Below are 26,328 nucleotides of genomic sequence, written 5' to 3' on the forward strand. Positions count from 1 at the left end.
TTTTATGCATCACTGAGAAACTTTTAAATGTTAAAGATGCCAGTCTTCCCTCCAGATTCTAACCCAAAGGCCGCAAACTAGGTACACCTAGCTTTTGTCTGGCTAGCAGAATATTTTTAAAAAATTGATCCAGCATTTAAAAATTGTGAGCTTTCACGTGAAAATCCAGATTTTTTGCCTTCTCTGAAACACTGGAAGATCTGACAGCACAAGACCCACAGCAGCAGTTAGCAAGAGGTGGGTAGCAGCTGTCCTGTTTAGATGGGGCATCTGCTCTCTACTTTGACCATCCCCACCACTCACATTAGGGTGACCATATAACTTGTCCAAACAGGGCACTTCTGAGAGTAAAAGGGGGTGCTGTTAGTAATGACGCCTGGACCACAGACATAAACCAGGACTGTTGTGAACAACGAGGATGTATGTTTTCCCTACTTCACACTGCCTACACTGGGCTTGCTTTTCTGGCTTGGCCAACTGTTATTTGGGTTATATGGTCATAAGTCAGGGACTCCCATGAGGAAGAAGAGAGAGAAAAGGTGTAAAATGAGGAAGAGACTTGACAGTTGAAAAAAATAAAAGAAATGAAAAAGAATATTAGGATGAATGCCATTTACACCAAACCTTCAGGTAAAGGCAGAGCCTTGCTGGTGGCTGGCTCAGCATGTAAGTTTGACCTTCCTGGCTCCCTGCCCTCCACAGCACTGTCAGTTTTAATAAGCTGTAATCCCATCGCTACCAGCGAGACTAATCAAACTGCAGAGAACAGCCTGTTCCTAATTAGGAAGGCACAGGATAATCATTTAACTCTGTGGTTTCTCAGTGAGCTCCAAGCTGCCTCAACAGGAAAAAGCTTCCTGGAGAAGATGGTTGCTTACACACTCTAATCTTGACCTTCTGATGGTCTTTGTTTGAAATTTTTATTAAAATGCTTTAATTACACAAGTATTTAGTTTGAAAAATGTTTTAAAGGAATCTTTTCCCTTTATTCCCAGAGAATAATAAAATATCCTTCCCCCAAGGCATATAGGAAACCTCAGACTCCTATTGATTCCCCAAGAGTCCACTTTAATTGATCGCAGACAGAAACCCTCTCGAAACCATTCAAGGTGTGATTACAGTCCCCAAACTGGGGTCAGGAAGGATTGGGGGACGTGGAATGGCAACTCACATTGAGCACCTACAGACCTACAGGTGCCAACATGGTACCATGGGCCACACAGGCCAGGGCCAGCTAGTCTCCAGTGGAAGAGTGGGAACCAGGACTGAGCTGCAGCAAAGCTCCAGAAGCAGCCCGCACCTCGGGGCCAGAAGGCCCATCTCTTCAGTCCTCACTTCTCATAGCCCCTTCAACTCAGGAGTAAGCCACCAGGAAGACGCTAGTGCAATGGGTAACTGTTGGGTTTTAGTCAGATGGCGCCAAGTCTAACCTGGGAGCTGACTAGTGGTGGGTCCTTAGGCAAACTACTCAACCTTCCAGAAATTCCTGGTAGGCCCTCAGGCAGGCTACTCAACCTTCCCGAAACTCAGGCTAGGAATAATAGTATCAACACCTCACAGCCATGCTCTAAGAGTCAATGAGATATGTGTGGAAAGCATTTACTAAGGTGCCTGGCACAGTAAAAGTACTCCATAGATTGTGGCGAATATTATTTTTTTATTATGCGCTAGCATAGCCTTAAGGCCCTTGATTATATAATGTAAAAAGACAGGTGCATCCCTGAATCTCTTTCTTGGATTCTGCATTTAGTGTGAGTGCACTTAAAACAATGACTACAGATGGAATAGGTGTAGAAAAATTCTTTTCTAATGGAGAGCATTTCTGATACCATGGAAATTTAACGTTTTGTTTAATAGACTCATTACTATTTACAGGAAACCAGACTAGTATATTTTTTTAATTAAAAATGTTTATTGGCTATTGACCTTAATAGATTTACATTAAAGGAAAGGAACATTTTTTTCAAATGTGCTAATAAGAAAAAGACCCAGAAAAAATGGACAAAGTTGGACAGAATTTTCAGAAAACTCATAAATTTTATATGGATTCTGGGATATTTATTAATACTCCTCCAACAATGGGTTTGGCACTGAACAGGAGTTATAAACATATGAACAACTCCAAACCAATATATTTCAAAACAAGCAGATTTTTTTAAAAAAATAAATTTTATTTATTTATTTTTGGCTGCATTGGGTCTTCGTTGCTGCGCGCAGGCTTTCTCTAGTTGCGTTGAGCAGGGGCTGCTCTTCGTTGAGGTGCACAGGCTTCTCACTGCGATGGCTTCTCTTGTTGCGGAGCACAGGCTCTTGGTGCACGGGCTTCAGTAGTTGCAGCACGCAGACTCAGTAGTTGTGGCACACGTGCTTAGTTGCTCCGTGGCATGTGGGATCTTCCCGGACCAGGGCTCAAACCCGTGTCCCCTGCATTGGCAGGTGGATTCTTAACCACTGCGCCACCAGGGAAGCCCCAAACAAGCAGATTCTTGAGAACAGAAACTCTGTCTTTCATAAGTATCCTTGCCATTAATTGGAGAAGAGGTTGTAAGAATATCCATGAATTCTGGAATTCATGAGCTTTGGAATTCATGGACGTTCTTAAACCACTAATAAGAGAAAACAGTATAGATGGGCACCCTACATATAAAAATATAGTAACCACATAATAATTAAAAACAAGGTTCAGTAATGCCCACTAAAATGAACAAATAGAAAAATGTAGGACAAGAATGTAAAATAAATATATTTTATACCCCTACAAACAAGACAAAGGCATCTTTTTGGTTCTGCTGTTTTTATAAAAACTATGTGTGAAACGTGCATGTATGTGTATTCTTATAGAAAACTTGACAAATATAGAAAAGCACAAAGAAAATAAAAATCACCTGTCACACCATCAACATGAATGTCATTCCTTTGACAAGAGCAGAAAAAAATTCAGAGAATCAGAGGTGATCAGCGAAGGTCTTCCCAGCCTCAGGACCTGCTGATGCCAATTTACCAACCACTTTAAAATCCACAGGCTAAACGTTTTTAGGCTCTCAAATATCTCTACTGTTGCCCGACTCCTGGCACCACTGCATTTTTTATCAGGCCAATAGTGATCAATAAACAAGGATACACATAAAGCTATGGTTCCAATCTAAAACTTCTTGTTCCCCAAATATTAGAGCTAGATGGAACCTTAGAAATTCGTTTAGTACTATTCACTTTGCCTGTCCCCATTTGTTCAGGAGGAAACAGGCATGGAGAAGTTAAGTGATTGCCCAAGTGTCATAGTTGAGTAGAATTGAAACCCAATCCTCTAACTGGCAGGTCAGGGCTCCGTCCAAGTGAACACACGGTGACTGAATCTCCCCAGGTGACGTAGCTCCAGTTATTATGTGGTTCGACTCTTAATGAGACTAAAAGGCAGACCACAGTGGATCTGTACGACCAGATGAAAGCAGCTAGGCAAACTTTCAGCTCCTAATAGACAACTGCGCTGACTCTAGTGAGACAAGTCACAGAAAGACCATAGGGTCAAACAAAGAGTGTGCCCTGGGCCAACTGGTCATTGGAGCAATGTGTGAGCTCCACATTCCATGGAGATGTGAGCGTGGTTAAATCACAAGAGTCATTTCTGGTTGATTGCACTGCCAGGACAGCTTGGAAGGCACAAGTGTCCAAAAGAGACCCCTGAGAATATAAGGATTAAAATGAAGAAAACTCTTGAATCAGACAAATTCCTTCTTGGTCAACAGGCATGTGTCCACAGAGGTCATGCTACTCATGACCAATCAACTCCCTTCAAGCTCCAATCCAACTCAGTGAACCCTCAGATTCTCATCATCCCCACTTCAAGGCTGTCCCTTCACATCTAAAACTTTTATCTTTGACTAAACGAATCTCTGTTGACTAAAAGGGGTTAGCGCAGAAATATTCAAGGTCAGGTTTCAATTCTTTCTGATCAATCTAGGTCATTCTAGGTCATCTCAGTCGTAAGAAGTCTCTTTAGCCTCAGGTGGGCAGAGTACAGTACAGATGTTCCTTATTTGAGTAGACTTCATTCTCAAATATAAGTGATTAAAGTGAAGATCACTTCCTGCTCTCTTCTTCCCACATTACAACCGTGGTGCAGGCTCAATGTGAACAGTCAGTTATGCGTACCAGGTCTCAAGATGCTTGCCTGTGGATGAACTCTTTCAACTGTGCCAGTCGGTCGCTTTTTAGTGCTTCCCGGATGGCCTGGAAAAATCCAAAGTAGTGTTCAAAGTTGTGCATCATAAGCAGGACGCCAGCCAACAGCTCGTTGGTCACCAGCAGATGGTGGATGTACGCACGAGTGTGATTCTTACAGCAGTAACAGGGACACCCTCTCACGAGCGGATCAAAGTCCTCCTGGTACCTGAGGAAGGAAGTTACAACGATATTCCAGAAAGTGAGGAAAACAAGACCTCGACAACCTAGACTAACCTATTCTGAGGGCACGTAACCAATCGTTAGTAACACAACTGGCAAACGTAGTGCCAGGCACCTGCTTAAGACGGCAATGTGGTCAAAAGTTAACAGAGAGGACAATGGGCCAGGAGACTCAGGAGTCTTCCTCAGATGGATACAGCCTCCTAGACTGAGGCTTACCAAGGAGCGGCAGAAGAGTCACGTGCTCGCTCCCTCCTGCTGAGCAGGGTTAGTCACACTGCAAAGGCACACAAAAATGTTAGGAGACACTGTTCTGATGAATGACACTTTTCTCCCACTTGCCACCAGAGCTAATATTAGAAGAGATGATATGACCTTTTACTTGCATAGCTTTTTGCAGTTTACAAAAAACTTTTATATATACTGTCTCATTTAATCTCTGCAACCACCCATGGAGACAGGCATTTTTTTTTTTAATAAATTTATTTATTTTTGGCTGCATTGGGTCTTCGTTGCTGCACGCGGTCCTTCTCTAGCTGCGGCGAGAGGAGGCCACTCCTCGCCGCGGTGCGCGGGCCTCTCACCGCGGCGGCCCCTCTCGTTTTGGAGAACGGGCTCTAGGCGCGCAGGCCCCAGCAGTTGGGGCGCACAGGCCCAGCCGCTCCATGGCACGTGGGATCCTCCCAGACCAGGGCGCGAACCCTCGTCCCCAGCACTAGCAGGCAGACTCCCAGCCACTGCACCACCAGGGAAGCCCGAGATAGGTATTTTTCCTATCACTTTACCAGTGAAGACTGCCAAGGGGTTTAAGAGGGAGGGCTATGGAGCTACAATGCCTGGGGCTGGTTCCTGGCTCACAACTCACTTGGGAAAGTCACTTAACCTCCCTCTGTGTCTTTGTTTTCTCATCTGAAATGTAATAAGGTAGTAACAGTGCCTACCTAATAGAGTTGTTACAAGAATTAAATAAGTTAATATAGTAAAGGACACTGCTAGGTACATGCTAAGCACTATATACGTGCTACCTTCTATCAGCTATTAAAAAGAAGTTAAATGACTTGACCAAGGTCACACAGTCACAAGCAAGGCTACAATCTGAACGCCAAATCTCCAAAACTTCTAGTGCTGATGATAAAAATACCGCAGTTTCCAATTATATCTATAATGTAAAGTGAATTTTAGTAGTAACCATTTATATTACCCTAGCTTTTTAAAAATGGAAATGAATCTCCTTGGTTATTTTTCAAGAAGTCAAATGTGATAAACATCACCATTACAGACCTACAATCAAGAAATCACTATAGAAATAAGAACTAGGAATTTCATATTCTTTCATAAATTTTAAAGTCTGTACTGTTACTAGATAGACATAAATAAGTCTGAGTCCCTAAAATGTCCCTTTACGTAAGACCAAAAACACCCCAGCATTAAAGTGAGTATACCAAGTTCACAGAAAACCAGCTCACTGGTTCACTGATTATTTCCACTTTTGGCCAAATACAAAGTTATAAGATATCTTAGTTCAGTCTTTCCAGAGGCAAGTATTTTATTTAAGATTTATAATCTGTGTATAACCAAGATGGCTTAAATTCCTTAAAATTTAAAAATTTTGTCGTAATATTTTATCTTGAAATCCTTATTTTACACTGTTATTATTTAAAGTAATCATAAGGAGTAAAGAACACCAAACAATGGATCTGGTCTAATTTTTCTGACAGCTCTTCTAAAACAACAGTTATCTAGCCTCAGTTTTCTGACAAGACAAAGTACACAAATTCATCTTCAGAAAAAAAGAGTACTGCTGGCACTGAATTTGAGAAGGCCCAAACAATATCCAACTATAAATATTTTATGAAGTCATGAACTGAAAAGGGAACAGTTATATAAACTTTCAAAACAGACTGAAATTAAAAAGTCAGAAATCAAAATCCATACTTAAAAAAAATTCCTTACTTTTTTTCCTTCAGATTAATTTCAAATGATGTCATTTCTTGGTTGCAACTGGTTGTTTTACTTTTCTTTGTTTGATCCACATATTTTACTTCTTCCTGTGTCCCATTTTGTTGCAATACTAAAGGACAAACCAACAAAAAGTCTTGAATGAAGATCAGATAAAGAGTGGCCATTGGGAGAATTTTATTTTAGTTACTATTTCATGCCCTTTGACCCTGTAATTCCACCCCTCAGAACTTATCGGAAGGAAATAGCACAAGAAAAAAAAAGCAATATATAACAAGATGATCAATGACCTATTATCTATAGTATCAAAACTTGGAGATTCAACTATGTCTAAGTGAATAGTAGTTACAAGTATATACCTTATAATCTTACTGCCAAGGAATGATTTTAAAAAACCAGCTGGGGTGGGTGGGTGGGTGGGTGTGTGTGTGTGTGTGTGTGTGTGTGTGTGTGTGTGCCTGTGTGTTGGAGTTATGTCTTATTATAATGTACATGCAAATTAATTGGGCTTTGTAACTGCCTATGTTCCAAACAGATTAAAAGTAGAATATGGTTTTAATTTATGTATTCTGCATGGAGACTCTGGCCTTCCAGGGAGCTCAGATGATCCAGGGTTAAATGGGGACTTGAGTTGTTCCCTTGAACTCTTTGCTTTAAGAAAGAACATTCCTGGAATTGCAAGAGAAACACCAGAAATACTTATCTACTTGCCTCTCTTCAGAGCAGCTGGCTCTTTGCATAGTAACTGGTGTTACTAGGGGGAATTGCTGCCTACATTATGCAACTTATTCCTTTGGAATTTTCACTTTGTAATTGGCAAAAAGCCTCAATTTACTATACACACACGTACACAAATGTGATTCATAATACTTGCATAAAAATGTTCAAACTCAGTTTTCCCAATCATAAAGAAATTTGGCTTTCTCTGGCCCAAAAGGAACGTGTTTGTTCCAGAGAATTCAATATCATGTTCTTTGTAGAGTTTTGCATATTCACGGTACAGAATGCCTATCAGTCACCTATGTCCTGGCAGAGATAATTTCACTTGTAAATGAAGTCATGAACATGTATAAAGTGTTTATGGTATGCCTATCCATATACATTACGTTCTAGTCTGTCTAAAAGACAGTAAAATTGACCTCCTCTATATAAGAATTTGATCAACTTGATTGATTTTGTTTCTAGAACTAATTCCATTTAGATTAATGCTTAAGTTGCTTTATAGGAGTGTAACATATTCTGAATGAAATTTTCATCACTTGTGGGGAATAAAATGAACCCTTAAAGAAGTCTCTGGCCCTACTCAAATTTAAGGTTGGCGGTGATAGAGCAAGAGTTCAACGGAGAGCAGGAGGAGAGAATGGAAAGCACACTCTGAAGGCCAGACGGAAGACCAGGCACACAACATTCTCCTGAAACACTGTGCAGACACTTCAAGGGACCCCAACCCAAAGTCTGTATCCTGGTTCCTTTTCTACTGCCAGTTAGATGTTAGAATCTGAAACTGATTTTCTTGACTTCTGAATAACTAAACAATAAAAGAAAATGGCAGTGCTTCAAAGCACCATTAGCAGAGGAAAACAGCTTTCACATCTCAGTATGTATAAAAAACCAAAAAAGCAAAAGTAACACTAGGATCAGAGGGGATGAGACTCCCTGTATATTAATAGCATGGGGTTTGCAAAAAGCAGACAAGAACTCTTTTGTGAAAAAACAAATTAACTTTTACCAAGCAGTTCAAAGGTTTTCTTTTCTTAGATTTTCATCACTATTCACTCTGAATGCTCTTTTTTCAGGTTGTTAATAGAAGAGGTTTTGTTTTTCTTGGTTCTGCTCACTACAAAATCACTTCCTAACATTGATGAGCTATGTGTATAGTATTAAGTGCCTGGTTTTGCGTGCCAACATGCCAGGGCGGACAGATAAGACACAAAGACATAGTTTTATAAAAGGCCGGCTTTATAGTATGCACATATTTCTGGCTTGTAACTCAAGGCAAAAATTGATAGGAAATAGAGAGAATTTAAGGGTAACACAGAGATTAACTTCAAAAGACCTACATGTCTCTTCAGGATTCGGCTGGTAATCAAAGCTGAAGGTCAGGGCACATCCCCGCTCTGTTGCTTGATAAGGGAAAAAACTCTCAAATAAGTCCACTCCTCTTTCAATACACTCGAGCACCTCATCTGGCTGGCTAACACCGCAGATGAGCCTGTGAAAATAATATGAACAGTGACATAAGAACAATGCCAGGAATGAAATCAGAGAGTCTTCCAGAGGGCATTAACAGTAATAATAATAAAAATCATGGTTAGTGTGGCAGGCAGCAGATAAGGAGGTGTAGTGGAAAGAACATAGAGCTTTGGAGGCAGAGTGACCTGGACCAGAATCCCAGCTCTGCCATTTATTTACTTGCTTTGTTACTTTGGGAGGGTTTCTTAACCTTTCTGAGTTTTAGTTTTCTCATTTTAAAAACAAGAGCAAGAATACACACCTCACAGACTGGTTGTAAGGATTAATGACATATTCGCAAAAGCACAAAGTGTAGTTTCTGCCCCAAAGAGAAGCTTAACAAAGGTTAGTTTTCCTTCCCTTCTCATCCCTTCTGAAATAACCTCCGTAGTCTCAGACTGAACTTTGTAGTCTTTCTAACCGCTACATAAGATTTTTTTAGTGCAAAGCTGTGTGCTTTATTTCCCCTTCAAATACTCTTCGATGTTTTAACTGTATTTTGCTTATAATTCTTTTTCATAATTGCTTCAAGAAAGACATTTTTATCTACTGTATTCTTCATAGGTTCATTTACGAAGCAATTCTTGCTCTCGGAATTTCAACTCTGCCCATAGGCTCTAAGAATCTAGTCAGCTTTCTTTATGCTTTTTTCTATTTTCTCCATTAATAAAATGTCTGCATGGTAGAATGAGATGGTATTTCCAGAGGCAATGGGTAATGACTTCTGAGAGTGTTAATAACATTCAACCAGGTTTTGCCACTAAAACAAGATGGGGAAATGCACTAGACGAGGGCTGGCTGGCTGCTATTTTTTATGTTTGTTTTTCTACTCGTAGTCCCTTTTACACACTGGCAGAGAAAAGCTTATAGACTCCCTGATTTCTAAAAGAAGTCCAAAAAAAGGCTTATGTAATATTAAACAACCAGAACCCTTAAATATATGCTGGTTTTTCTGACTACAGTTTCCTTCAAGTAATGTCATGTTTTAGAACTCCTCTCCAACTGAAGCTGGCATTTCTACACACTTATAGAAAGAAAAACAATCCCAGCTTTCAAATCCAGTAACAGACATCTGTGAGCACTTAACTCAAAAGAAGTCCAGAAAATGACTAGAAATACTAGTGCTGAACTATCATCTGCACCAGAACGAAATAAGCACAGGAGGGAAAGCAATGAACACAGAGAGCTGGGATAACACTGGGGCTGGTGGGGGTGGGCGGGGGGAATGCTGGCTGGGGTGATGGCAATATCTTGTTCTGGCTGCTGTTTACACAAGCATATATACGAATAAAAATTCAGCAGGGTATACATGAGATTCATATACTTAACTGCAAGCTATACCTGGAATTTTTAAAGAGTAGTAAAATTACATATACATATCCAGCAGCCCAAGGGGTATAAAGCAGCACCCCATAATCAAACCTCTTAATATATCTGTAGGAAAAAAGCACGCATATTCATACCAACTGGGATAAAAGACTACAGTTTAAAAAAAAAAAAAAAGAAAAAATTTGGATAGTCTCATAAGACATTGGCTATACTCAGAAACTTGGGGATTTTTAGCTTTGAATCTTGCAGATCACTCTTCTCTCCAGCACATAATGAATCCTGTGATTGATGGAAAGAACCAACCCCACTAGGGTTGCCAGTGACCTTGATTTCAAAAAATAATACCACTCACTACCTGCCTCAAATCTAAGAACTTCTTAAAGGTCCTTATTGACGGAACCCATCTTCATTCCACTAGGCATCCCAGGTCTGTCCTCAACTTTCCTTGCTTAAGGCCAGGGTTCCACATGACTTTATATCTGTCCCCAGGCACCAGGTTATAGTGAATAAAGAACAATATTTACAATTGGCACAAGAATGAGGGGAACCAGTATAACACTTGCCCTCACTTATAATGAGGATCAAATAAACTAATTCACATGGCAGTGTCCTCTGGTCCACATTCTGAAATCAAAGGCAAGACAGCCTTGATGGAAACTTCCTCCACAGTCTGCTTCAGCAGACTCAGCCCAGAAAGAACATAATCAAAACATCAAAAGACACACCCATGTACAGACTGCATACCACACCTTCGGCAGCACCCCTGCTCTGCAGCCCACCAGGCTCAGCCTGCACCCTAACGGAACACTAGCCTCGGTTTGTGCTCCGGTAGCTCCGCAGTGACTGATGACAGCAAGTGCAGTCTAGTCTCCAGGGTTGTTGGAGTCCCTTGAAAGCCATCCAGAAGGAAGCCACCTACAGGCCGCTTGGCTGTCTCTCGTGCTGACCTCAGCCTCTCCTCCATCACATCTCCACCTTCAATCACTCCAATGATCATACTTTTCTGGAGGACCTAAGGTGAGAAAGGATTGAACGCTTTTAACTGTTTCCAGTAGTGGAGACCTTTGTTTAAATGAGCCTTACCGCCTTCCTAAGAACCCTTAGGGCTCCAAAGAACACAATTTGAAAGCCACTCAAAAAGGGAAGAAAAGACTGAAGAGAAGCTGAGGCAATCAACATAGTTAATCAGGCTTTAGCTTAGATTAAATTAAGCACACACCAAGCAGGTATAAGAGGAAAAGAACAAAAGCAACAGTTTTAATTTCTATAAATGGCTTTCCTGGTCTACCTTAGGTTACTTCTAAATCTCTTAGTTAGAAATAACTTTAGGAACTGTAAAACTGTTTGGCTGGGACAACTGACTGTCCATTTGGAAAAAGATAAAACAAAAATTACTACTGTACACCATCCTCAAAAATAAATTCCAGACGGCCCTAAGATCTAAACATAAAAAATATAGTTATACAAGTATTAGAAGAATAGGTTGAATATTTTTATAGTCTTGAGATAAGGAAGGCCTTTCAAAGCAAGCTAAAGCTTACAGGAAAAGGCAGACATATTTGAGTACAAAAACATTAAAAATTCCCTAGTGAAATATACTATCAACAAAGACAAAGGGGAACTTATTCTTTGGAGGAACAGATAAATGTCTACGCCATAGGTAAAGCTCCAACAAATCCTCTAAGGAAATGACAACCCCATAGAAATCTAGGCAAATATGTGACTATGAACTTCAGAAAAACAAATGTGAATGCCCCGTACATATCCGGAGAGCTTACTAAACCTCAAAAGTAAGGAAATGAAAACTGGAAATAATTCGATACCATTTTTGCCCATCACACCGACAAAAAAGTTAAAAGACAGATAGCAACATAGCAGAGGTAAAAGTGTTAGAGAAATGGCACTTATATACCCTGATAACTAGAGAGAATAAAAATTAGTTCAGCCTCTTGGGAGGGCAAGTAGATAACACTTATGAAAACGTCAATGCTTTTATCTTTATATATCCTAAAATTCCACTTCTAAGAATATCTCCTACGAATATATTCATTCATATGCACCAAGGTTTATTTGCGAAAGATGTTTAGAGTAATGAAAAACTGGAAACATGCTAAACATCCATCAATAGAGTAAAGGCTTAAGTAAAGTATCAATATAATATGTTCATAGTAGGCTTCCTATATAGCTGTTTTAAAAAGAAAGCAGAACATACATTAACATATACATTGACAGGAAAAGACTTTCAAGATATCGTTAAACAAAAACAAGCAAATTTTTGAATAGATGATCATATTCATGTAAAAAAACCACATAGAGGCATGCATATATGTAATAGTTATGTGTATGCAACTGTAAAAAATAAGGTTTGCAAGGAAAAACACCAATCAACAGTGGCTCTCTGGTGGAAGAGAGGGATGGGGAGGGAGCCTGGAAGGCTATAAAGAGGGAATTTTGCTTTTTGGTTTAAGCAGGAGGAACACAGTCAGACCACTCCTCCAGAAAGGGCACTTCAGCTGTTGCGTGGAGAATGAATGAGGGTGAGGGTAGGATGGGGTAGTAGGAGACGACTTTAATCATCCAGGGAAAGAGGAAGAAGACCTGGACTAAGGCAGTGGCGGTGGGGTGAAGAGGAGAGAGAGGATTTGAAAGCTCATCAGGAGGTACAATCAACTCAACCTGACCGATTAGTTGCCTGGGGAGAGGATGAAGACAAAAATCTAGGATGACTCCTGGCTCCAATTTCAGAAGTCCAGGGAGATGACGAGAAGAGCAAAGACAGGGAATCCTAAGAAAACAGTGGAGGGGGAGGCCAGATGATTATTCTCTTTTGTGCATTCTGGGTTTGAGGTATCAGCCACTGAACATACGGACCGAAAGTCAGGGATATGTATATAGAGTGTGACTGCCCAGCCTAGAGAGAACGGTAGGTGCTTGACACAGGGCTGCCACTCCCCATGCCTGCTGCCATGGCAGACACAGCCAGCCAGCAGACCGCCCTCGCCTGGCTGCGCAGCTCCAAGCACCTTGGGATGAAACTCATCTGCCATCCCTGGCCTAGGGAGTACATGGAGAAGGAAAGAAAGCCGACAACAGAACCTTGGGGAGCTTCAATATTTAAGGGCATTCAGAGTAAGAGGAGCCAGTGAATAAGAGGGGAAGAAATCACAGGAAGAGGAAAAGATGTATGCAGACATACAAAGCAGACGGTTACATGGCCGGCCCCTTTCCGTGACTGGTACAGCCCCACCTGGGAAATTCATTTTCACGGGTGTAAGACGTATAACCATATAATTTATTGTCTAAAATGGGACACATTTAAAAGTAAAAGGGGACACTATCAATAATCATGTCAAGACAATAGCGTAAGCATAAGGGGTACAGAGAGGGACCCCTGCATTTGACCAACACACAGAAATAATGTGAAATGGTCAGGCTGACTTAACACAGAAGAGGGATTTGAGGCTCATCTAATAATCATGCTCCGTCACGCGCCCTGTCCTCCTTTCTCCTCATCCAAACATTACTTTTACTACAAGGATAATTACTGGCTCAAAACAATTGCTAGCAAACAACTGTTCGCAGAGCTAACAGTGCAGACCCACAGCAATGGTCCCACGCTGGACCCTTACTGCACATACAGAGAGTTCTATTAAGAACGACAAGTAAGCATCCTCTAATTATTTCATGTATATTAACTTGATTAGCCAAATTATATTTTTTATTGGTAAACTCAAAGTAATGATGTTTTTGAAACTCCGTGTGCTTTTGCCATAGTGGGGCCCACCTGTTGCTCAGGATTACTCTACATAAATGATCAGACACTGAAAGCTTCTCCTCTGATCGTATCTCCTGTTCTCCCACCTCCTCTGTTCTCTCCTAATGAACACTTCCTTTTCCAGCTTTATTAACTCTGCTATCAAGATCCTTTATTCAGGGACTTCCCTGGTGGTGCAATGGTTGAGAGTCTGCCTGCCAATGCAGGGTACACGGGTTTGATCCCTGGTCCGGGAAGATCCCACATGCCGCAGAGCAATGAAGCCCATGTGCCACAACTGCTGAGCCTGCGCTCTAGAGCCCATGAGCCACAACCACAAATCCTGAAGCCCGCATGCCTAGAGCCCGTGCTCCACAACAAGAGAAGTCACTGCAATGAGAAGCCCGCGCACAGCAACAAAGAGTAGCCCCCCACTCGCTGCAACTAGAGAAAGCCTGCGCACAACAACAAAGACCCAACGCAGCCAAAAATAAATACATAAATATAGATTAAAAAAAAATTCTTTATTCACTGCTACAGCTTCATCTTCCCCAGCACATGAGATGATGAGGTGACTGTGCCTTAAGGAGATAAGAAGGCTGGGGAGGGGCACATTCCAGACTTATTTAGGGAACTGGAACCAAGGTGGAGTGAAAAACTGAATATTACTTGGATATTAAAAGGGGTCTTGAAAGACTCAAATCTATGGGCTGAGGAGCTGGGGGCTGCCACAAAGGGAGACAGCGTATTGAGGGAGAGCCAAACGAAGAGTAGGTGTGAGGAGGGGAGATACCGAGTTTGGTTATCTCTGAGTTTGAGGTGCACGTGAGGAATACTCTAGTGACAGAACCCAGCAAAGGCCTGTGGTTATGTAATTCTGAAGCTAAGTAGAGCGATCTCCATTACACACACAATTTTAGAATTTTCAGCAATTAAAACTAAGGGGAGCTGCCTGGGGAGAACAAATAGTGAGGGGTGAAAAGAGAGCCTAAGACAGAATCCTAAAGAGCAATAAAACAATCAGGAAAAAAATCAGGTGAGAGTAAGAGACCAAGAAATGAGGAACACAGAAGAAGTAGGAGCAGAAAGGGTGGTAACACGGAACGTAAATTAGCAAGAGTTTCTAAGAGAAAGGAGTGGTGAGGGGCACAGCTTTACCTCTGACTCTTCCTGTAGCTTCAGACAATTATCCAGGAATAGAAGCGATCGGTCCACAGACTTTCTGGCTCTTTTTATGGAAGTGGTTTCATCACAAGTTGCCTCTCCATCTGAAAGGCACTGGAACCAGTCTGGCTGAAGGGCCTGCTGAATTGCCATGAACTTGGAGGCAGTCATTTCCACTCGTCCTCCAACACCCCACACAGACACTGACTGCCATGGGACAAGACGATGAGGGATTAGGAAGAGTAACATGCAAAGAAAAAGAAAATAATAAAATGAGCAAAGCAATCCTGGACTCAATTTTTCTTTACAGATGGAGAGAGGGTGGCAATTCAATATCCTAGACACGGTGGGTAAAGAGGTTTCCTATACTATATTCCAAATTCTCTAAGGACCTGATAGCTCAGAGGGACTCCGATAAAGTCTTTCAATGGCCACACAAGCCAACTTCTGAGTTAGCACTCAGAATTCTATAATTACTTTTCCAGAAGCCCAGTCTTCTATTCTCCCCCGCCCCCTGCTGTTCCTGAATACACCATAGACTTTAATTCTTCTGTCTTTGATCACATTGTTCCTTTTGACTGAAATGGCCTTCCCCTACTTCTCTGCCTGGTAAAATACTATTCAAGACATAAGAGTTCAAATACCATCTACTCTATTGTGTTCCCCAAACGTTACTAGGCATAATCAATTGCTCACTCTTATAAGCTCTTTCAGCAATTTGTATTTATTTCTTTCATAGAAAAGATAGCCCTGGGGCTTCCCTGGTGGTGCAGTGGTTAAGAATACACCTGCCAATGCAGGCGACATGGGTTTGATCCCTGGTCCGGGAAGATCCCACATGCCGTGGAGCAACTAAGCCCGTGCGCCACAACTACTGAGCCTGCGCTCTAGAGCCCGCGAGCCACAACTACTGAAGCCCGCATGCCTAGAGCCCGTGCTCTGCAACAGGAGAAGCCACTGCAATGAGAAGCCCACGCACCACAACGAAGAGTAGCCCCTGCTCGCTGCAACTAGAGAGAGCCCGTGCGCAGCAACGAAGACCCAACACAGCCATAAATAAACAAACAAAGAGAAGAGAAAGAAAAAGAAAAGATAGCCCTTATCACACCATTGTATATATGTCTGACTAGAGTATCTGAATTCATGGTTGTGCCCCAAACGCACAGTCTGGGGCCTCACACATTATTAATGTTTAATAAGTGTTTACTAGATTGAGTTAGATACAGAAACATGTGCAAAGACATAAATCCCATAGTACACAAGAATCTCTATATGTTCCTTTGGTTATTCCTTTCCCTACAGCATCTCTCTTCTTAGAAGAGATGGACATAAATGCGGGGCCACATACAATCTTTTTATTCTGGCATAAGAACACTGTTTAAATGAATACTTTCTCCCTTATAAATGGAAGAGACAACCGAGGTCGAAATATTTTCTTTTGAATTCAAATTACAAAATGAAAAGAAGTGTAAAACAGAAGACAAATTTAAAATAGTTATCTTAGGTAAGATTAATAGATATTGTTCATATCAATAAAGTGGGTGCAGGAAAAGTAACTGTGTTTGTAAAGTGGCAATATATACTAAAGCTTTTCCAGAATGCTGTCCTCAGGGACAATGCAATGGGGCCATATCTCAGGTTAAAACTTTTAAGGAAGTCCTTTGAATACTGTTTTTCACTAGCTAAAATCTCCGGCTTTTTCAAATTCTGTTCTAAACAGCAGTATTATACTGAGATTCTACTATATATAGTTATACATGTGATAACACTCATCAGCAACTTTCCCCACTATTCCTGAGGTTGTTAAAACTTCAAATAAAGCATGGTATCAAAAGACTATTGTTTTCTACCATCATAGCAATTTCTTTTTTTGGCGTGTACTTGACCTTTCTCTACTCCCAAATTTTTGGCAACAATGAAAAAGCTGAGGATACAGTCCTTACCTTAACCTCATCCTTGGGCTGCCCCATTCTAACTCCTATAAACCACACCATCCCACTATAGTCGTAGAAATAAAGAGAAGGCATAAAGGGGTCTGGAATGGGTCAGCATCCCAAGCAGTGGGATCCTTGCATCTGAGAGATCCCATAGGCTGACTTCCTGAGAAAAACCTTCAGCCTTGGAGGACCTTCTGAGAACATACCTTATTTGTTACATAACCAGCTGGGCAAGGGCTGACTGGATCATGCAGGGAGCAGTACAAGAGTGATTCTGGCATGCCTGTATAAACATAAAAAAAGAACCCTTGAGAGCACTTACATCAAAAATTACACTGTGTTGTAACAGAGAGCAGCTTCATAATGTGTACTGCTGGATAAAGCAAGTCTAAAACACAATAAATTGCTCATACTTTACCTTAGAATTGTAGGAGGCCTGTCAACATGAATGAAAAGATTACTTTGAAACCTACTAACCTAAAAGAAGAATTAAACATAAAGGTTCATGTCTAAAGACATAGTGAGTTGCTACAAAAGAAAGGTATAACCTGAAGTATGATACAATGAAAGTGTTTAATGATATGTTGACCCTACTTGATTTGCTTTGAAGAATTTAATATCAAGTATGGTCATTCTAGGCACTATCCAAGGGGAACTAGCTACTGGAAAGATGAAATTATACAGTCAATAGGTAATCTTATTAATAATAAATCCAGCCCACACCATGGGTCCCTAGGGGCAGAATTATAGAAAAGCTGCAGGACATTGCAAATGGATCTCATTTTCAATAAGTTTCATTTACTCAAGATGCCAGTTTCTTAGGTTCTTTAATCAAAAAGATAGTTGTTTTAAAAAAAAATCCAAAAAAAGTTTACTAAGCCATATGTACTTAAATTTCATATGCTGCATTTTCATAAGAAAAAAAAAATAGAATTTTGCTGAAAAAAGACCAAAAATATAAAGCAAACAAAAATCTCTGCAGTTCTCCACCTTATTGTCTACAATTTCAATTATTACAATTATCTCTAGAAAGCTTATATTAGCTATTTTCACTTAATTATACTCTTGTATACTTTAAAGCTGGTTATTAAAATTGGTCTCAGATCAAGGAAAACGATATTATATAAATTCCTCTACTGAAACACAGGCCCTTGTGACAACCAAGTCATCATGCAGTTTCCCTCAGAAGCAGAGGACTGAATAACCAATGGAAGCAGGATCTTCATTCATTTAAGTGAGTCCTAGATATTGGGAAAAAGCTTCAAAAGAAAATGGTCTATAGAAGAATTGGTTCTCTGGCTGTCCCTGCTAAGCTTTTCCTATAAATAAATGGACACATATATCAGCATTCAAAATCCTATTTCTGGAACAGAAGAAAATATTCACATATCAGAATATAGCTGAATATAAATTCTTCATCCTCTGCCTTATGTTTTAGGCTCAAACATGACAAGCCTGCTTTGGATCTTAGGTGTGTCCCATGCAGTCCTTCACCTCTAGGTCTTTGCTCTTTGCCTGGAGTGTCTGCCCACACCTGTCTCCCACCACCACTGCACCCACCTCCTGACCTGGCTAACTCCTACTCCTCCTTGACCCAGCTAAGGCGCCCCCTCATCTTCTTTGTCAAGAATCCTTCCTTTATTCTGACCTCCTTCCACGTGGACCCAACAGCAGGTTATGTGTTCCTTCCTCTGGGCTCTCACGATACATGTATCTACACCTGATCCTGCAGATGTAGTCAACACACTCTACTAGAATTACCTGTTTATCTTTACCCCAACTAGGCTCTGAGCTTCATGAGGGCAGCAATTGTTTCCCACTCATCTTTGAATCCCCAGTTCAAAGGGGTTCCTGGTTCTTAGATACTCATTAAATGCTTATTAAATTAATGAATAAATAAATGTATGAATGAAGGATCAAAGAATAAACAGCATCTCCAACCTCCAAATTAATACACCACAAGGCACACACAAATAACTTGATTAATTTTTACCTATAAACTTTCCAACTCCTTCCTTATATTCTGCCAAGACTTCATGATGTTCTGCCCTGTAAGCAAAACAGAAAACTATGTAACATAATAACGAATCATTCTACAGATACTCTATGCAACAACTGAAACCCTCTTCTCACCCAAACAAGCTACATGACAGTAAATGTAGTCTCAAACAACCAAGTACACCATTATTCAAGAGTCCCCCACTCATTAGGTTGGGTTCATTAGCCAGAGCAAAGCTCTTCAATTTGCAAGTGGTTCTGTGAGAGGAGAAATTGGCAAAGAGCAACGGCCTCAGAATATCTAGATTTTCTTCTTTCCCTTGTCCCTTTAAAATCACTGTTATTAACACAGTCTTACAGAGTTATTTGATCTTATAGCAGATTCTTCAATTAGGGATGAGGTCAGTATGTACATTACACAAAATGATCTCACTCCATTAGTTGTTTCCCTAGAGTAGAACATGTGCAGAGACAGAGAAAACTTTGAGGCTGGTGCGTGAAGACAGCCCCTAGGTTCCAAGTTTAGCCCTCATAGAGCATTCCAAGCCCTGTCACCCCTGGGAGCAGTGGCAATGAGGGCGGTATGGAAAAGTGAAGCAGCTCTATCATGGAGGTCTGGCCCATGATTCCAGATTAGGGCCAGATGATGTATAATATTTGATATCTCTCTTCTGATTTCATTCTAAAAAACCTACACATTTTGCACGTAAGCAAAAAAGTCTTCCTCTTTACCACACCTTATTAAGGTAACCAAGCTGCTGCCAGGGTTGACATGTGAACGATCACGTCTCATACTTACAGTGATGACAGTGTAAGCTGAGCCATGGCAGGAACCCCGTGGATTTTATGCAGCGTGTGATGGGTCAGGTGTGGGGCAGAGCCAGTCTTGGTGTACAGAAGGCAGCCTGGAATGTCCATGGTGCGGTCCCCTGTTTTGCCTAGGTTTTTTATTTTTCCTAGGCGACAGCCATTAACCACCTTGTTAAGACTTAGCTTCATCCTAAGGGGTTCCTCTAGGTCCTGATAAGAAAAGTACATTACATTCAGAAGGAGTTCCATGACATCTAAAAGCTAAACATTTTTCCAAGCAAACTACAAAAAAAAAAAAAAAAAAGATAGCATGTTTGTTGTTACTTCCAGTCTAGGATTTTTTTAGATATCAGGAATAGGGGAATGGGAAAAGACAGAGAGAGAATAAGACATCTTCCCCAAAGTCCCAGCACAATATGATGACATCAACCACATGTAAATTCAGTCATGGAAATTTTGTCTGAGCTGATGGAAACCAAACAAGCAGAAGGACAGAAGTAAAGACTAATCATGGAAAGAGCACTGTGAAGCCAAGGATTGCTCTCAGCCATGAAAATGTGTATAGAGAAAGGTCATACTGCTTAGGAAATACTGATTACTGATTTGATCCATTTTTTTTCTTTCTCTAATTTGAGAGAATACTAGGCAACATAGCAGTTTTTCCTAATATGTAATTAAATGAAGAAAACAGATTCCAAAACAGCATTCTGCTGTTTATTAAAATATACAGAAGAACATACATCAAAAGATACACAGAGGTTATGTCAGAGAGGTGGGATTATTCTCCAACTTTGCTCTTATACGGTGTCCAAATAGAGGTGAGAAACTGTGTGGCGTATCCATGCAATTCGTAAGCAACGTTGCATTACTCTTATAATTGGGAAGGAAAAATATTTGATTAACAAAAAAGATATACTTTCTAAATTCCACAGATACACAGGGGAAAAAATCAGAAAACGTGGTCAATTACTTTGTTGGACTGTGTTAATTAATTATTATTCAGTGAAGCAAATCCTGGGCCCCACTTCTTTAAATGCCCTGTAAAACTTAGTAACCAGGCATGGCAAATCATTTGCAAAATGTCACTGGATATCCAGCATTTTGAAATACCAGCGTCTCTGCAGCAAGTATTGATACCATACCCTCTGGAATTTTTGCCAGTTAGGCTAGGCCCAGTTTTATTAATAGATAAATTAATACAGCTCTCTGAGAGGTTCCAACCTTAGATCCTATCCTCTTAAGCATTATACGAAACCACACGCTGAAAGTCAACCATTGTTTAAGATGTTACCAAATAAATAAGCATTATTTATCGTTAGTTAAAAAATATTCAGGAATGCAAATATTACTTTTTTGGGAGTTATAAATTTTTATATTGAAATAAAATAGTTAACAGTCTTTTGAATTTTAGAAAAAAGAATAACTACTTTCCGTATGGTTCAATAAGTGATTTCATGTTAAACATGAATTATAAAAAATAGTATAAGTATTTGGGGAAAGGCTGGTCAATTTTCTGTGACTCTACCTTCATTATTTCAAGTTATCACAAAGATAAAATGTCTCACTGGAACCCACAGAAATGGAGAGTGTTAAGAGAAAAAAGTTATTATGTTTTAACAAAGGGTAATATAAAAGCTATTTTTTTAAAGCCATGCTATTACACATTAAAACTGCTAAAATAAAAGAAAGTTTATACCAAAAAAATAAATAAAATTACAGGCTAATGAGAAGGTGATATAGAAAATACAATACAAAAGAAGAGTCATTAGTTTATACAATCATATTCCTTTTTAAAAAAAAGATTTATTTATTATTTATTTATTTATTTTATTTACTTTTGGCTGCATCAGGTCTTAGTTGCGGCACGCGGGATCTTCGTTGAGGCATGCGGGATCTTTCCTTGCGGCGCGCGGGCTTCTCTCTAGTTGTGGCATGCGGGTTTTCTCTAGTTGTGGTTCACGGGGTTCAGAGCGCGTGGGCATCCCACAGGCTCTCTCATTGAGGTGTGCGAGCTCAGTAGTTGTGGTACGCAGGCTTGAGGGATCTTAGTTCCCTGACTAGGGATCGAACCTGTGTCCCCTGCATTGTAAGGTGGATTCTTTACCACTGGACCACCAGGGAAGTCCCTCATACTTCTTATTGATTTATCAAATAATACACATAACCTTCTGGTTTCAAGTGATAAATATCTTTTAAACTAACAGAGCTTGGAAGCCATTTGTAGCAAAGTTAAAGAATGTATTTTGCAATCTAAGTAAGTTCTAGAGAACTGAAGCGGGGGAAGCACGAAAGTAAGAAATTCACTTCAAAGTTAATGAATCAACCCTATTATTCTGACTATTAAAATCACTAATCAATCACTTATTGATAAACAAATATGGAACAATAGGTTTTTGAAACATAAATAAGAACTAATGAAAATTTAATGGACCAAGATTACTAATACTGCAACAACTTAGCGCTTACTACCCTCACATACATCTGAGAATGGAAGAAACTGCATTGTCCCGTGTGTTTTCAGAAAGGCCTAGAGAGAAGAATTTGCTGGTTCCTCCCCTTACTCCAAAAATTCTGTCTCATCTGAGCTGCTTAAGTTTTGTAAAGAGTTTAAATGTACACACGAGTTGTATTTTAAATTAAATCCATATAAAAGTAGGAAGAGCCTTCATAGGATAAAACTAGGATGTGTGAAAAATGAAGTTTAGGATTCTAGAATGCTACCAATTTTTACTATTATCTCTCCCCATCAAACCCTCCTTTCATTTTTCCAGTTTATTAATAAATAACATAAAAGATTGACAATCAAAGCTGCTGACAAGCATGAGATAATGTGCTTTTCCATGTCAAGTTAACTCAATTCCAGGTAAAAACAACAAACCGCAGTGCTTTAATAAACCTCTGTTTAACATCCCAGGTAATGTATGATTGCCATTGGACTTTAGAAATGCTGAAAATAGTGAAGTCTGACCATTACTACCAGAGACGCCAAACTGAGAGCTCCTCATGAACTTCATCATCCGCTCTGCCATTCCACAATAACAAATCTGAGGCTAAGCAAGATTAATCAGACTTAGTCTAGAACCCAGGTCTCTGCCAAGAGGCCTGAGCTTTTGATTACATCTTTGAAGTGAGAGTAATACAATGTCTGTATATGCATATCTCCTCTTCCCACTCTTTCCTCAATCGAAGAAATAGCTTCCTTCATTCTTAACCCAAGGTCTGTCATTACAGGTCCGTTGTAGTTCTAGAGGACCTCAGCCACCATGCTCTTAGATACAATGCACAAAAGTTTAATCTCCATAACTTTAAGGATGAAATTGAAACTCCTTAGCTTAGTGTACTGAACCCACTAGGTCAGCTGGAGAGAAATACCCACTTGGTTCTCTCCACAGTATGGGACTCTGATGCTATGTACTCACATTCTGCTGTTCGGGGTTTCTTAAGAGTCCTACCCTAATCACAGTAAATGGACACGGCATCAAAGGAAAAAGTATAAGCAAGGAAAAGTAGACAAATGTGTCTAAAGAAAAGTATTATAATAGATAAATTGTTACTGGTGATTCTGTGTATTGTGAGGATGAATGCAAATATTAAGAAATCTGAGGAAAGCATCAGAGAATGTACTTTAGTTGGAAATCAACATTTAAAAAATAACATGCAACTTTGTCCAGCTTTGAACCCAGCTTTCTCCTTTCCTCATTACTGATCAATTTGTGGTTAGTGTTTTTATAATTGCACCTTTTTTCTAGGGGCTTGAACACAAAAAGTTTTTATTATGGAGTAATGTGAATATAATATATACACACATATACATATTCATGTACTTTTTTTTTTAATTTTTGGCTGCATTGAGTCTTCACTGCTGCGCGTGGGCTTTCTCTAGTTGCGGTGAGCAGGGGCCACTCCTCGCTGCGGTGCGCGGGCCTCTCATTGCGGTGGCCTCTCCTGTTGCAGAGCACGGGCTCCAGGCACACGGGCCTCAGCAGTTGTGGCTCGCAGGCTCTAGAGTACAGGCTCAGTAGTTGTGGCGCATGGGCCCAGCTGCTCCGCGGCATGTGGGATCCTCCCGGACCAGGGCTCGAACCCGTGTCCCCTGCATCGGCAGGCGGATTCCCAACCACTGCGCCACCAGGGAAGCCCTCATGTACATATTTTTAAAACATGCTTTTGGAGTGATATAGTCTATTGATCCAAGCAAAGTTCTCAAGAAACAAACTAACGGTCTCCAAAATATTAACTGGTTTTTATTTGGCTTCATATCATTACCCTTTTCCCTTTCACTTGTTGTGAGTCTCTTCTAAGATTTCTGGGGTTGTGCTTTTCTCAATATACAAACATCTACATTTTCACTTCCTGGTAAAGTCTTAAAAAACCATTAAAAGAGCCATTTGGAAATAATGGTTAATGGAAAAACTCTTAATCACTTTAAGGACAAGTAGATCTATGCTTTTACAAGGGCTAACCAAGATTCCCTGCACTTGTGGCAGCACTGTACGTATCTTAATACTTCCATTGCCACATATTTCTCCCCTCCTTCCATTCCCTTAGGAAAAAAGGGATTTTTTAATGTTTCTTAATGGATTCTCTACAGACTGTCATGGAAAGATGGCCACAATACACTGAGGGAAAAGAGCAGGCTTAGGTGAACATATTTTTTGCAAAAGAAAAATTGCATATATATATTTATAAATATGCACACACAAACACACACTGTACACTGTCTGTATATGCATGCAAAAAAAGTCTGAAGGACTTCTAAACAATATGGTGCACTGAGCTGACTAAGAAAGACATATAGAAATGATGGACTCAAATTCTAGAAACTAGTAACGGAAGATGAGGAGGAGATTATTCAGAGGTACTATTCTAAAATTCTTACACTATTTGGGAGGAGGAGAGAGATCATGAATAATGTTAAACTTTAAGTATGCGTGTTAAAAATTTTTAAGTAAGCATTAAAAGATTACTGAAAATGGATAATTCCCAAACCCGCTGGGGAGGGGCAGGGAAGGATAAAGATAACTTGGTTAATACTTAAGGGGGAAAAAAGAGACCAAAAAGCACATCAAAAATAGAAAATACAAAATAAGATGGCAGGACTAAGTCCAAATATGTCAGTAATCACAATAAAAGTTAAATTAGTTTCACCTATTTAAAGAAATAACAACAACAGTAGCAACATTTATTGGTTGTTTACTATGTATCAGGTCCTGTTAGTCACATGTTAACTCCACTATTATGTACTATCATGTCAATCTAAGGCAGATGCTATTATTATGGGCATTTTACAGATGAGGAAACTGAGGCTAAAAAAGTCACCATTTACAAAGTGGCAGAGCCACTTAAATCGTAGAAGTCTGCCTTTAGAGGCTGTACTCTAATAGGCTGGTAGTCTATTAGAAGTCCCATCTTGTCCATAAACACATGCAACGTTTATATATTAACTGTAATGTTAAGATATAATGTTACAGTCATATTTTCCATTTCGCTATATTGTTATTACTGTTCTTGTTTTCCTTTATTTCCCTTCTCTGCCTCTATCCATCCTCCAACCTCTACAACCTTTCTATATATGCACACAAACATTTAAATATACTTGTATGGGAAAGGGTGTTTTTTAATTAAAAACATGCAAATATACTATACTATAAGCACTTCTCTGAAATTTGCTTTCGTCAGGAATACACAACGGATATTTTTCCTGAAGAAGAGACACAGAATTTAACTTACCCTTTAAAATAACTACTTCATGATATTGCATAGCTTGGATGTAACACAATTTAATCTACCATCACCCTTCTGATGAACACTCAAGTTACAGAACAGGTCCTGTGATTGCTGCAGTAGTCTTGAGGGCACAGCTTCCCTGATCTTTTTGACAAATCTCAAGTCTATTTCAGTTTACGTTTCCTGGCAGAGTTCTCTACATACATTGATTTTTTAATGGGTACCACACTCTAATGATTTAGGTACTATAGCTCCCATTTTAAAGATGAGTAAATCGAGGGTCCGAAAGTTATTAAACAAGTTGCGTAAGGTCATACAACTACAAAGTAGCTGGGTCTAAATCTCTACCCTGCCTTATGAACCTACATATCCCAGCATGGACTGTCCCCGGGAACACCTAGGCTCAGTCAATAACGATGGATTTAGCTTCACTCCATGGGCCGTCTCCAGGGGCCCCAGACCTCGCGAAGCGTTTATATCAGGTGTTCGAGATCGGTCCAACCCTCCCAAGCATCCTGGGGAGTCTAGAAAAAACTTGCGCACGGAAACTTGACCTTTAAGCAGAGCCCGGTCGAAAGGAGACACTTTTCTCTCTGAGATGCGGTAAGGCTCACACGATTTGGGAGAATATGGATTTATAGAAGCCAGGATCCACCAGGCGACCCAGAAAAATGAAAGAGACATGGCGCGAGTACAATCACAGTTACCGCAACACAACCAGGAAGCATCTAGACGCGACGCGACTCTCTCGCAGCAGCCTCCCCTTACGCGTAGCAGCTCCCACACCAACAGGGAAAGGGAGCACTTACCTGCAAACCTCCCAACTTTTTTAGGCTTGAGACCCCTTAAGCTCCTCGCCGTTCGCTACCACGTGTCCAGCTTTCAGAATTCTCGGCTCCCTGAACCACCGCCTCCGATGCAGAGCCAATCAGGGAGCATTGCGTCATCACCGGGCGCCAGGAAAAGGCAAAGGTAATTGAAAATGAGCTTTGGTGTTTGCAAGGCCGAGGGACTGCT

The 26,328-nt window shown here is 40.3% G+C and overlaps 1 protein-coding gene across 2 annotated transcripts; it reads right to left on the bottom strand.

The window, feature by feature from the left end:
- Window positions 1-1,922: 1,922 nt before the first annotated feature.
- On the bottom strand, window positions 1,923-26,296 carry QTRT2 (queuine tRNA-ribosyltransferase accessory subunit 2). 2 transcript variants are annotated; one of them, XM_028166408.2, is made up of 9 exons: window positions 26,121-26,296; window positions 19,574-19,794; window positions 18,770-18,825; window positions 16,983-17,059; window positions 14,834-15,046; window positions 10,734-10,933; window positions 8,421-8,572; window positions 6,355-6,472; window positions 1,923-4,227 (listed from the first exon to the last, which is right to left on the bottom strand). In XM_028166408.2, the coding sequence occupies exons 2-9, from the start codon at window positions 19,771-19,773 to the stop codon at window positions 4,209-4,211; spliced, it is 1,035 nt and encodes a 344-aa protein (XP_028022209.1). In that variant the 5' UTR covers window positions 19,774-19,794; window positions 26,121-26,296; the 3' UTR covers window positions 1,923-4,208. The 2 variants fall into 2 exon arrangements, with proteins under 2 accessions (XP_028022209.1, XP_007181966.1); XM_007181904.2 differs by having other exon boundaries at window positions 1,923-4,387.
- Between the last annotated feature and the right edge of the window lie 32 nt (window positions 26,297-26,328).

The sequence above is a fragment of the Balaenoptera acutorostrata genome, chromosome 4 (assembly GCF_949987535.1).
Source record: "Balaenoptera acutorostrata chromosome 4, mBalAcu1.1, whole genome shotgun sequence".
NCBI lineage: Eukaryota > Metazoa > Chordata > Mammalia > Artiodactyla > Balaenopteridae > Balaenoptera > Balaenoptera acutorostrata.

What these genes read in the sequence shown, in the direction of transcription:
- QTRT2 (XM_007181904.2), bottom strand. Translation starts at nt 19,773, where the DNA reads ATGAAGCTAAGTCTTAACAAGGTGGTTAATGGCTGTCGCCTAGGAAAA. An exon ending in CTACCGGAGCACAAACCGAG is followed by an intron (nt 8,573 to 10,733) that starts GCTAGTGTTCCG and finishes TTATTTTCACAG; the next exon opens with GCTCATCTGCGGTGTTAGCC. An exon ending in ATTAATCTGAAGGAAAAAAA is followed by an intron (nt 4,388 to 6,354) that starts GTAAGGAATTTT and finishes TTCCTTCCTCAG; the next exon opens with GTACCAGGAGGACTTTGATC.